This window comes from Aethalodelphis obliquidens, unplaced genomic scaffold (genome assembly GCF_003676395.1).
Source record: "Aethalodelphis obliquidens isolate GAN/ISIS:26980383/991018 unplaced genomic scaffold, ASM367639v1 scaffold26, whole genome shotgun sequence".
NCBI classification, from domain to species: domain Eukaryota; kingdom Metazoa; phylum Chordata; class Mammalia; order Artiodactyla; family Delphinidae; genus Aethalodelphis; species Aethalodelphis obliquidens.
Window position 1 is genome coordinate 2,235,364 of NW_020837970.1, and position 14,017 is coordinate 2,249,380.

General features: G+C 36.8%; 1 protein-coding gene across 1 annotated transcript in view; it reads left to right on the plus strand.

The window, feature by feature from the left end:
* The window catches only part of LOC113629025 (protein unc-13 homolog C), a 340,801-nt gene that overhangs the window by 303,844 nt on the left and 22,940 nt on the right, over window positions 1-14,017 (plus strand). Inside the window, exons 21-22 of the mRNA XM_027123068.1 lie at window positions 3,755-3,843; window positions 13,595-13,744. Of these exons, the coding sequence (XP_026978869.1) occupies window positions 3,755-3,843; window positions 13,595-13,744 (239 nt within the window). The remainder of the gene's footprint in view (window positions 1-3,754; window positions 3,844-13,594; window positions 13,745-14,017) is intronic.

Consider the following 14,017-nt stretch of genomic DNA (forward strand, 5'->3'; position numbering starts at 1 on the left):
AGTCTCAGTCTTTTGAAAAATAAACTTGCTATTTAGCATCCTACAAATGAGAAGCACCAGGATACATGGGTGAAGGTGCAAAACATATACTCTCTATAGGTCCATTAGGGAAAGAATTTATGCTAGGAAGCAAAAATACAGTGGGGGTATGGTAACCATATTTTTAGAACCGAACAAATATCAGGGCATAATCTGACATGGTCTGGCAATGACACAAAAACTTGAAATTAGGACTAACTTGGTAGTTCCAGAATATGTGGTGGCTAAGGAATGAAAGATTTCAAATGCAAAAGTATTCTACTAATAGTCAACGCAAAGTATCAGTCTAAGGAGAAGGGGCACTCTGGATATCAAGATTCCCTTTGAGGGAATCATTTCATGCTTCTTCCTGCCCTCACCTCCTTCCTCAAATATTTGATAAATGCCTAGGCTTGCAGGGACAGACACTCAGGAGAGAAAGTTAAGTAAGACAGAGTTTAGTGGGAGAGATAGATTCATAGGAGAACAGTTAAAAGAGAGGGCTGTATAGGCAGTAAGAGTGCACAGCAGAGTTAGTACAGAAACTAGAGCCACTGACTGCCTGGGGTGAGTGACACCTGGGGTCAGATTTGTAAAAGGAGGTGATAAGTAAATTGTCTTTTAAAGGAAAAGTAGAAGTGAGCCTTGAGGACAAAAAACTGCAAAGATATTTTGCCTTCTAGCTATCTCTTCCAGAAGTCATTCATATTACCACAGCTCAATAGTGTAAAGTATCTCAGTGGTGTAAATAACTTTGCCAGCCAAGTTGTTCAGGTACACTTTCTAATACAGTTTCTAATTTAAAATAAATTTATTAACCTTGACTTTTGAATGCTTGAAATATTATCTTTTTTCTTATTTCTCTTTGTTTCTCTTTTTGCTTTTAATAACTCTAAAATACAAAAAAAGGCGCAAGTTACTTTTGATGTTTGATGTCATATTCCTTACAGAACTAAGCTAAGTTTTAAACATTTGTGAAAAAAATTAGGTAGCTTTTTACCTTTCCAAGGTAGCCAATAATTTGTAAAATACGCTATTGGTAATTTAGGCAATAAATTCTCAATGCCAAATTATTACTTCTTACAAACTTTAGGGAGTTTGTAGGAGTAAGGAAATTTTTCTCAATTTGGACACATAAAGAAATGCAGAAGAACCCAAGAATTGGTAAATTTGCCGGCCAAAGAGATTGTTTTATAATTAGATGGGTATGCTATTTATGCCCATTATTACAAAAGACCTGCAGTTTGCATATTGGCCTCAAAATTACTCTTCCTATTTTAATGGTTTAATCCTATGATTTGGATCAGATAAATGTCAAATACCTAACTGAAACAAGAGCTTTTCTGGTTTTTTTTTTTTTTTTTTCCTGTTTATATGACAAGGCATTCTGCCTGTACCTGCTTAGAAACTCATGCTTCTCTCAGGAAATGAAAACTGTCATCCAATATTTAAATTGCTGTATTTTGACAGTTTCAGATTTTCAAGTAATAACCAATTATTTGATAGAAAATTTGCATTCACAAAATACGTAAGGTAGACTAAAATGATTCACAAGAAAAGAGCATAATTTCGTCCAACTGACCTACCTAACCGTTTCTGGATGACTTTAAAGTCATTGTCTTAACAGGTGAACAAACTAACTCAATCTGCATATCAAACTAATATGGAAACAAAATACATACTTTAAATAAGAAGCAACCCAATTTCCTGAAGAAAACCCTACTGTCAGAGCCATTCCTTGGAGGTGGCAGATATGTGGGTGGGGAACCACCACCTATCACGGTTTAGCACGGAGTGGGGCATGAAGAAAATTCTATGGGAGGTCTTCTCTCATTTTCTGTTCCCAAACATTTTTATCCAAGTGAAGTTGGTCTAAAATTGGTATTAGGATAATAGCAAGAACATGTGATAAAAAAACATTCAGCTTACAAGGTTCCCTAGGATTGGGGTGGGCAGTTTACATATGTTTTCTTGGTTAAGGGTTGGGGAGATATGGTTTATTAGGCTAATTATGTTTAAATGCACATCAGTGTCAGGGCTGTTTAAAAACAGGTAATATCTAATTGTTTTTCTGAATCACTGCCTTGCAACTGGTTATAGGTGAATGGAACTCTCAAAGTATGAGACTTAGGGATATTGTAAGTTTCCAACTGCTAGAGAAGTCTGCATCTGTTAAGGTGGCCTGTGCATGTGCAGGTAATCTCTTATGACAGAGACAGAAAAAAATTAGTCCAGAAGAATCACATTGGCTCTGATAAAGGAGCAGAAACTAACCAATCCTGAAATCACCTAGATTTGAGTGAAAATTGACATTAAGGATTGGTTTGACATAACCAGTAAAGTATCAGATGTCAAATGCAATCTTTGGTTTCTACTCCAATGTTTTTAATCAAGTTAGCATAACATAGAGCTACCCAGATGCTGAGGTGTGTAAATAATACTTCTTCCTAATAGTTTCTTAGTATTAGAAAATGTTCCTAGAGGGTTATAAGATTTATGACCAGTGTATTCTATTAGGGACACTTTTTGGTCCTGGGTTGCCTCCCAGGAGTTTAAACTGATTTGGGTCATATATGTATTTGGTGTTCTTAGGTTCTCTTGTTTATACCAAGTCCTCCTTTAACTTTCTCTACTCCCCAAAGTTGTCTTCATCCTATGCCCCTCTCTTCAACAATAGTTCAACTTGGGCAAGGACTATAGGTACTAATGGTAGGAAATTGAATTTCTGAAGACTCAAAGGAAGATTGGCTTAAATTTCAGAGAATATTCTAGGTTTCCCTTTACATGAATTTCTATCAGCTAGATACACTACATCTATTATAAGTTATTCTATTGACAACTAGTTTGCAAAAATTAAATTAACAAACAGGATAAAATTTTCTAAATGCTGGCAAAGTTTGTGTTCATCCTTTAATTTTAAAAAAATACTCCCACATTAATAGTTTGATGTTTTATTTGTGTTCATTTATATTATGTTATTTTCTAATATTGATTGATATTATTTTAGCACTGAAATCAGTTAAAAAGAATAATTGGCTTTTACATTGTAAGAGTAAGCATAAAATGTCCTCTTGATTTAATTATTTTTCTTTTGCCCCCTCCCCGCAAAAGAAAAATTTTTAAATAAATAAATAAAATAGGAAACTTTGAATCTTGAACTCTGAGTTACCAATTGGCATCCAGGAAGAAAAGTTAGCCCTGTCACCTCCAGAGAAACACACTGGAGCAACAGGATAATTGTTTATTACTTTTAATTCCATACTTGGAAAAATAAGGCACAACACAACATGCAAAAATTAATTTTTAGCCATTTTTAAAGTTTTCAATGGGCCTATTTATTTACAGGGATATTAAAAATGAAAATATATTTCAAGCAACACATATGTTCAACTAATGTATAACCAGTTTTCTAAGTTGTGAAGTTATCAAGTTGTGTAGGATATTTTGTCATACCTTGCATCCCACTGCTGTAACCAACAAAGGCTTTGCTCTCTAGCTCTTTTTTGTATGCATGCTATTTCAATCAATTTTTTCAAATGTAAGAACTCTTCTGGTTTCATTAGAATTATCTAAATTTTGCATTTGATTTCAAAGGTTAAAAAAAGGAAAGGAAAGAAAACAGTATATGTATGCTATATTGTTTGAAGTTTACCTTGTAATAAGCAAAATGTTCTAAGAGATAAAAGGCGTGCTCTCTCAGAACTCCAGAGTAATATTGTTTATGGTCTCTTTGCAGCTAGATCCTGAAGCTAGTACTATTCTAAAAGAACTTCAGGTTAAACTCAGTGGGGTTCTGGATGAGCTCAGTGTCACTTATGGTGAAAGGTAAGTGGCCTAAGTAATTACTATCCAAATGTATTAGGTTTCATTTAATGATAATCATGCCTTCAACACTGTCTCTCTCCTCTGACTGTCTAAGTCCGTTTAACTTCAAGACTCAATCTAAGCATCACCTCCTCTGGAAAATCTTCCATGACCCTGCGATTTTATAGTGATGTCTTGCTGCTTGCTCCCCAGAACTCCTGCTCCCCAGTATCCTGCAGTTGAGTAGCACTTACAACACTAAGTTCTGGTTAACTTTCTCTTTCCCTCTCTTTATTGTATGTTTCTTAACATCTCATTCTTATTTGCAATTCTAGTGTTTAGAGCTTAGCAATTGGCTGTTGAAAGAATAGAGGGAGGAGGGAAGGCAGAGATAAAATCCTCACATATAACAAGTATGAGTTGTGTTCATGCCATACACATCAGTGTGGTTTCACTTCGAAAGAACTGAACTCTTAACCCCATAACTGAATTAAGTCAGGATGATTTGTTTTAGGCTTTAGAAATGTTAATGCAGTTAGCTCATGGGAAACTACTGACATATCTATGTTTTGTCTTTTTTTTTTATTAACTTTGCTTGCCTATGGTGTGTTTCTAAAGAATGAGAAGTTCATCCTAGATAAACTTCATTTTGGATCTATAGGAAAAAGCCGTCATCTCTTCAGCAAATGTTAAAATAGATTAGAATTTATCCCTTATCGGTCATATCATTTGCAAATATTTTCTCCCATTCAGTAGGTTGTCTTTTCATTTTGTTGATGGTTTCCTCTGCTGTGCAAAAGTTTTTAAGTTTAATGAGGTCCCATTTGTTTATTTTTGCTTTTATTTCCTTTACTTCAGGAGACAGATCCAAAAAATATTGCTGTGATTTATGTCAAAGAGTGTTCTGCCTACGTTTTCCTCTAAGAGTTTTATAGTATCCAGTCGTATATTTAGGTCTTTAATCCACTTTGAGTTTATTTTTGTATATGGTGTTAGAGAATGTTCTAATTTCATTCTTTTACATGTAGCTGTCCAGTTTTCCCAGCACCACTTATTGAAGAGACTCTCTTTTCTCCATTGTGTACTCTTGCCTCCTTTGTCATAAACTAATTGACCATAAGTGCATGGGTTTATTTCTGGGCTTTCTGTCCTTTTCCATTGATTTATGTGTCTGTTTTCATGCCAGTACCATACTGTATTGATTACTGTAGCTTTGTAGTATAGTCTGTAGCATAGTCTGAAGTCAGGGAGCATGTTTCCTCCAGCTCTGCTCTTTGGCTATTCAGGGTCTTTTGTGTTTCCATAAAAATTAAAAAATTTTTTGTTTCAGTTCTGTGAAAAATGCCACTGATAATTTGATAGGGTTTGCATTGAATCTGAAGATTGCCTTGGATAGTATGGTCATTTTAACAGTATTGATCCTTCCAATCCAAGAACACAGTATCTTTCCACCTGTTTGTGTGGTCTTTGATTTCTTTCAGCATCTTATAGTTTTTGTAGTACAGGTCTTTTGCCTCCTTATGTAGGTTTATTCCTATGTGGGGGGTTTTTTTGTTTTGTTTTTAATGCAATGGTAAATCAAACACATTTTTGATGAGGTTCATTAATTTCATACAGAATTTGCTTTAAATATTAGTTCAATAAATGTTGACTTATTATTTGAAGCTATGTCTTCAGTTCTCAAATAAGACTGAAATTTACTCTTATGGAGAGGGCTAGTTATCTCTTTGAATCTCAGTCATCACTTATTAGTGTGTTTTGGAAAGATACATGCTTAACACACATTCATTGATTAGTTTTGCCACTCTTAAATCCAAAAGACTAAAACAAAAAAGACACTGAAGGTATCATATTTTTTCTCAAATGTAGAAATGAGGCAAAGTAAAGAAAAATCCTATGCTTGGACTTCTCTTCAGTATCAGAGGTGTGTTCATTATTTTCATGGAACCCCCTCTCAAAGTTTAAGTGCTGGGCCAGATGCAGTCTTGATGTATTGAGCTTTTAGGGTCGTAGCTCTGCCTTCTGCTTTGTGTTGTTAGCTGACCTGGATGATCCTGCATACTTGGCCTAAATGTTAATAAGTAATTTGAAGTTTCTGCTTACAAGGAGTTGGAGAGGCAGACATTGTCCCAGAGATTTGGGGGCTCGTTGGCTCTGACTTGGGGTGACACTTAGAGGCTTACCTCTCTTTATTCTAGTTGTAAGTTGATATGTGATTAGCAGAAGCACTGTTGCCTTCAGCTACAAAGGCAAAAATAGAGATTATTTAGCAAAGTTAAGGGAGATAAAAGGGGTCAGGAATAGCTAGAGGTGTTCAGAACCTTACGGGAAATAAGATGACTAAACAGAATAGAAACTATAATTAAATAAAAAAAGGATATTCAAATTATTTTCTGTAATGTATCCAAATCATCCCCTGAACAAGTACTTTTTATTCTGTTTTGTTTAAGATTGGGGAATATTCAGGTTACAAAGGCTGAAATATATATTATGATTGGAAAAACTTAGCAAACTTCAGTTATGAAATAAGGAGAGATGCCTTTAGGAGGGCACTTGAAGTACTTTAGTCATATGAAGTTAGCTATTTTAACCTAGATATTGAAACTCCTCGTTACCCTGTTTGTATTTCTTCATTGTTTTTTAAATATAGCTCTAAGAGAGCTAGGATTATTGAAGTAAACAGCCCACATGTCATGCTTTCCTTATAAAAAGAATAATTATTATATCTTTGTTGCCATAGATTTATTTCCCATACTGCCAGCCAGGTCTGCATCACACACTCAGGGTAGGTGGGAAGTCCATAAGGATCAGTGTGATCATGCTGTGAAGTCAAACTGGATAATTTCATGCTGGACTTTATGCTGTGAAGTCAAACTGAATCCACCCTTCTTACAGTCTAAATTAGTGGTCTAGAGTTTTAAAGTTAAGTGCATAATTAATTGCCCCAAATCCATTTCATCTACCGTTATTAAAACCCACAATTAAATTATTCTACCCTATGTAGCTGGTAGGGTGATTTTTCAGGAAAGCCAGGACAGAGCCAAAGCAAACATCTGAAGCCCGGGTCCCCAGGTTCCTGATAACACGCAAAGGGTACCCACCTGGGAACTGAGACTCAGCAACAGGACTTCAATGATATCTTAAGGATGTTCTTAACGTTTTCAAAACCTGTGCCACTTAGGTTTCTGCTTACACGCATTTTGCAGCTTGTTTTTTTGATTTATTACATTTCTTTTAATGATATCTTTGATGCCAGTGGCTGGCTGGATTAAGTAGATTAAAAATTTAGGAATATTTCATAGGATTTCTTCTGTGTGTCTGGCATCTTGAGTGCTCACAGACTCTGTCATTATTACCTGGTACTGCTGATTAATAAAAACTTTTCAACTATAAAATGGATAGAAAAAAAAGACTCTTTAGGTGAATTTACCAAAAATTGATAGAGACAAAAGATTTTCGGGTCAAATGCAGGTGTTGACTCACCCTGGATTCATGCTAAGGTAGAAGGTCATTCTCTTTCATTCTCTGGTAATCCTTCCTCCATATGCCTCATCTCCCCACACAGAGCTGGCTTCTGGTGGGTGTTTACCATATGGGTCTGTTTTAAGAACCTGTTTGTACATTTTTGGATCATGAGTATCATACCTTCTGCTCAGTCTATCCTCCAGCCCAGTAAATTGATTTGAGAATAAGTTCAAAAGAAAGTAGCTATTTTAAAGGTGATCATTACTGCAGTCAGCAGGATCACTGATGCCCAGTAGTAAATCAACTAGGTCAAGTTTTCCAACATTATTTACCTTTCCTTTCTCTTGCCCCAAGTATCTACCACCACTACCCTTCACTAAATACACCCACCACCATCACCCCCTTCTCACATCTGAAGCCTGGGTGTTCTTCACTACCCCCAATGCCACCCTTCCCCCCAACCACTACCTGACAAAAGTCCAAAGGCAGGTCCAGCCAGATAAAAGCCAAGTGGTTAGGCATTCAGCTTCCTTTGAACCTAAACCTGAAACAGCATATTCCATTGAATGAGATAAATACACAGAGAGCCAAGAAATGAACCACATCCACAGAGGCAAACTGAGATCCAAGGATCAAAGAGCCAAATGCAGAGGGACAAAAATGGTGGTATCACTAGTAAAGAAAGTCACAGAGAAGTCAGGGGCCAAAGATAGAAACAGCCAAAACACAATGGTGGAAGTAGAATCAGGCCTTGACTACATACTCAGAAATACGGACCAATATTTATAAACCTGCTGTATCAGGAGCGAGAAAAACACCCAATTTGTGATAATTTAAAATATATCAGACTTGAGGATATAGGGAGGGGGAAGGGTAAGCTGTGACAAAGCGCGAGAGAGGCATGGACATACATACACTACCAAACGTAAGGTAGATAGCTAGTGGGAAGCAGCCGCATAGCACAGGGAGATCAGCTCCGTGCTTTGTGACCGCCTGGAGGGGTGGGATAGGGAGGGTGGGAGGGAGGGAGACGCAAGAGGGAAGAGATATGGGAACATATGTATATGTATAACTGATTCACTTTGTTATAAAGCAGAAACTAACACACCATTGTAAAGCAATTATGCTCCAATAAAGATGTTAATAAATAAATAAATAAATAATAAAATAAAATACATCAAAGATTTCCCATATTAGGTAGCAAAACCAAAAACTAGAAAAATGAAATATTTAACAGACTATAATATTTTTATAATGTAAATTCAAAAATAAAGGGTCAAATATGTGCCATAAGAATAAGGAATTATGGGTTTCCCTGGTGGCGCAGTGGTTGAGAGTCCGCCTGCTGATGCAGGGGACACGGGATCGTGCCCCGGTCTGGGAAGATCCCACATGCCGCGGAGCGGCTGGGCCGTGAGCCATGGCCGCTGAGCCTGCGCGTCTGGAGCCTGTGCTCCGCAATGGGAGAGGCCACAGCAGTGAGAGGCCCGCGTACCGCCAAAAAAAAAAAAAAGAATAAGCAATTTTATCTGTTTTGTTCATTGATGTATCCTAGTAACTGAGACTGGCACACAGTATTAGTTAAACATTTGTAGAATGCATACATACATTAATAAATATTTATATTATTTCTGTTTAATGAATAATGACAGCATTATATAGTGAAACTTCCTAAACTTCTATATAAAATGTGAGGAATTGATGCATTTGGATCCTTCTTAAATAACATGAACTGTGTAATCATTGTGTGTGGAGAAAGAGGAATGGGACTGACTTGATTTCAATACTAAAATCAACTCCCTCCTTCTCATCACCATTCCCATGATGTGATCATTTCCCAAATTTTTATTTACCCCCATTATCCTAACTGGCTTTTTTCTTGCCTGCCTGAATGTATATTATAATTACTCCTATTGTTGGAGGTATGAAAGTAACAGACAACATAGAGGAATGGTGGATATGCTGAAGGTCTCCACTATTTAAATCTCTTACTATTTGCTGCTCCCTCGGTAGGAACCACCAAACCTGGTGTAGAGGATGTGAAGAATGAAAACAGTAATTCTAAGGCTTACTCTTCACAGTCTTAATCTTTTTTCTGATCTTTCCTTGGGTGCTTGCCTGTGTTGGGTTAACAGTGTACTTAATAATTTAATGTTGGATTGTGTTTATTTGCTATTAACTATCAGTATAATATCAGTTACTGATGTAAGCTTACGCAAGGAGAAATATTTATTACTCATATTAACATTATTGCTTCTATTGGTTAATAGATTAGTCCAGTGTAAAACTAGGGGTTGATTTGCTTATTGTTGATATTAAGATAAAGTTATTGTTGAGCTTGAATACTTTCCTAATTGGTGGAGTTTTTAAGCCAACTATGGTCTTGTTTATTTACTCTCTAGATAAGGTTGTATCCATTTCTAAAAAGCTATACCTTTTTAGAGTAACATTTAAAAATACATAAAAATTTCTAATTTTTTTGTAATTTTAAAGTTAAACTAAGATTTTTTTTCTTGGACAACCAGCTGTCACCAGGCTCATTAGGCTCGTCACCTCTGCTTATAAACCTTCTCACTATTTTGCTACATAGATGAGTTTGTTCTACAAACTGTTCATAAGTAGCTCATCTGGTTCCGGGGTATTTAGCTAAGTTCTCTTTGTTAAATGTTTACTAGTTAAATCATTATGCAAAAGGTAAAAGGGGTAAACTTTCCTTTTTATTACTTGTAATGCTTCTTTCATCATTCCCTTACAGTGCTTTCTCTATAGGCCAAAGGTTGTTTTAAATTTCTATCTCCTGTACTTTAAATGCTGAGTGAACGATTGATTTAATTTGCTTGTGTTAGTAAAATTTGTGGAGGTTTCGGCTAGAATTGTTCGAAGTATTCATAGATTATGAAATCCCCTAGGTGTAAACGAGGTGCTTTTATTTAAGCTATGCTTTGATTGATCCAAGCACACTTTCCAGTATGCTTACCCTGACACTTGTCTCCTCTCATATACTTGGTGTTTGTTAATAGGTTATAGGAAGTTGTTATAATACTTGAGGATGGTGATGGGTGGTGTGTGCGTCCTTCATGGCCTTGTTCAACTAAGCACTCTATTCTTAATTTACTACTAACTCCTCCTTTGGTTTTTAGTTTCCATAAAAACTTTCGTGTGTGAGAAGTACATTCTCGAAACAGAAAATGCAGCCCATTTCTTCCTATCCCATAGGTTACACCTTGACCTAACTTTTATGTATAGTATTTATGCTTACTTTTACCCTTTTTAGGGTTTGCTGAAGATGGCGGTATATAGACTGAATTAGCAGAGCTTGGTGAGGTTTATGGGGGTTTACTGATTATAGAACAGGCTCCTCTAGAGGGGTGTGAAACATTGCCAAGTCCTTTGAGTTTTAAGCTGCTGCCAGTAGTACTCTGGTGAATAACTTTGTTATTATAATTAGGGTTTAAGGCTAAGCATAGTGAGGTATCTTAATCCCCGTTTGGGTCTTAGCTGTCGTGTAATCAGGAAATACTAAGGTCACTTTCATAGTTTATTTTAGCTATGGCTTTTTAGGGTTTAGTTAGAATTTAACTTTATTTTTTATTACTCTTTAACAGGCTTTACGCCGGTTTTCTATTTATTTGGGTTAATCATAGGAGCAAGATGGCTGGCACGAAGTTTACCAGCCCTAGATAATGTAACTTAGTCGAACTTTCATTTAAGGCTGAATTTTTATCAAAGCTGTTTCCCATAGGGGTGTGGTTAAGGTGTTATGAGCTACTACCATTAGTGTGCTTGATACCTGCTCCATTTAACAGTAATGATTTAGAGAGCATTCTCACTGGGGTGCGGATGCTTGCATGTGTAATTTTATTAAAAACTAATAGAAAGGCTGGGAACAAACCTATGGAGTTAGTAAACTCATCTAGGCATTTTCAGTGCCTTGCTTTAGAATTTAAGCTACATTAACAAGTTGTGTTTATATAATGATGTAACATGTATATAGGTATCCTGTATAATTTATGTTAGATTTAGTATTAAAATTTTAATGAAATGGCTGATAGATCTAGGGAGATGTCTGTCTATACAAGTGGTATATGTCTAAGTAATTCATTGGTACGATTAGGGTTTATTTTCTAGGTCTATCTTACTTTGAGCACTGAAATGTTCACGCTGTCAGATAGATTTAATTAAATTCTATGTATTTATATATTCCTGTCTTGTTTTGGGGAGTTGGTGGGGCATTATAGGCATGTAGAGCATAGGGTTTAAGTGGGGGAGGTCATGGGGTGTTGTTAAACAGGTCATTTATCTGTTCAACACGTTTAATAGGGGTGGGTGGAAGGAGGATGGTCCATTGATACATTCAGCCAATATTTCTTGAGGAACTCATGGTGTGGGTATATAACACCTAAAAAAAACAGTCCTGCCCTCATAGAGCTTATATTCTATTTGGAGCAATACACGACAAACAAATAGATAAAAACTATGTAATGTGTCAGATAATGGAGAATGCAATAAAGAACTGTAAGGAAATGGAGAATGATAGGAATTTCATTTCAGGTGGAGTATTTATGAAAGACTTTTCCGAGGAGGTGACATTTGGCTTATGCCTGTAATAAGTGAGGAACTAACAGACCCATGAGAAATTGCATGGAGGAGGGAACATAACAGTGGCCATGAGATAAGAGTGTGCTCAGAGAATTCTAAGGACACCAGGGAGACTACTGTGGTGGGACTGCAATGAAGCAGAGGGAATAGTGGCAAGAAATGACATCAGGGAAGTTTCCAGGGCCAGAATATGTTGGATTTAATTAACTCCATGAAATACATTCTAGGCTTTTTTTTTTTTCCCCCCAGTGGATCTGGAAGCCATTGAAGGTTTTTAGCAAGAGAGGAACATGATCTGGTTTCTATTTTAAAAGATACCTGTAGAGGGTTGAACAGAGAGATAATGTAGGAAATTATTACACAAGTTCAGGTGAAAGATAATGGTGGCTTGGTCTGCAGTAGCTTTGTGGAAGTAATAATAGATCCTCAGATTTAATATACTTCATAAAGATTTGCTGACAGATTAGAGGTTGAAAATTTCATTAGATTGGATGAGAAGAATTCATTAGACTTCTATCTAAGTAAAAAGGCCACATAGGCGGTTTAATAATGGTTTGTATTTTAGAGTAGAAGTCATATCTATAGATGTATATTTAGCAATCACCAGTATACAGACGGTAAGAAAATCATGAGACTAGATATGATTGCCAAGGAAGTGATTTTTTTAAATTATTTTATTTTATTATTTATGTATGTTTGGCTGCATGGGTCTTCGTTGCTGCACACGGGCTTTCTCTAGTTTCAGCGAGCGGGGGCTACTCTTCATTGCGGTGTGCAGGCTTCTCATTGTGGTGGCTTCTCATGTTGCGGAGCACAGGCTCTAGGCCTGTGGGCTTCTGTAGGTGTGGCACACAGACTCAGTAGTTGTGGCTTGCAGGTTCTAGAGCGTAGGCTCAGTAGTTGTGGCGCACGGGCTTAGTTGCTCCACAGCGTGTGGGATCTTCCCGGACCAGGGCTCGAACCCGTGTCCCCTGCATTGGCGGGCGGATTCTTAACCACTGTGCCACCAGGGGAGCCCCACGGAAGTGATTTTTGATGGAGAAATGGTGTGGTCCAAGGATTGAGCCTAGAGGTGGGATTGCCAATGTAGGGTTGCCAGATAAACTACAGCATGTGCCCAATTAAATTTGAACTTCATATAAAAATGGACAATCTTTAGTATAAATATGTCCCAAGTATCACATGGGGCATACTTACACTAAAATTATTCACTATCTGAAATTAAAATTACCTAGGCATTCTGTGTTTTAATATGCTAAGTCTGGCAACCTTATTACAATAGTTAGAGGTCAGACAATGGAGAAGGAGCAGCTAGTGAGGTTGGAGGAAAGCTAAAGAGGGTGTGGAGTCCCAGAGGCTAAGTGAAGAAGGTGTACCCAGACAAGAGTCACTCACAGTCGTTTTTCCAAAAGATGCTCAGAGGGACATCTCAGCTATTACTGTGAGTGATGGGAGCCGAATGATCTCCCACTCAAGTTAATTCGACCTGAAAAGCATCAGTCTTACCTACTTTACATATAAGCGTTCTAAGTAAGCTTTCATTGCAGCAAAATTTTTTGCAGCTAAACAATAAGTTTGAAAACTAATGAGCAAGGGCTATCACACCATTGCAAACAGATCAAACTCCCTGGGGTGAATTTAACAGACACAGGCAAAGGAAGGCATAAATGTTTGCTCTTATTCCAGAATTTATATTCTTTATTTTCAGTTTCCAGCTTATCATTGAAGAGTGCATAAAACAGATGAGTTTTGAACTAAATCAAATGAGAGCAACTGGAAATACCGCATCTAATAAGAACAGTACAGCCATGGATGCAGAGGTTGTATTAAGACCTCTCATGGACTTCTTGGACAAAATGTAAGTGTTCTACCCAGTTTCCTCTTTATTTGCTGCCCTCAATTTGCCTGATATGGATTTGAGAGAAAAAAACATATTTTCCTCTATGTAGGACAGCTTTAAAAGGGCTTCTACAGAAATAGATCAATTCACTAAAAAAGAAAAACTCTTAATTCATTACTAGATGGAATGACTATGTAGAGAAAAGGAAAAATGGAGAGGAAATAAGTATGGAAAACTAAGGAGGTTGCTGCTCTGAGGCATAGAGAGATTTAGGATTTCCTGCTTCTCAGA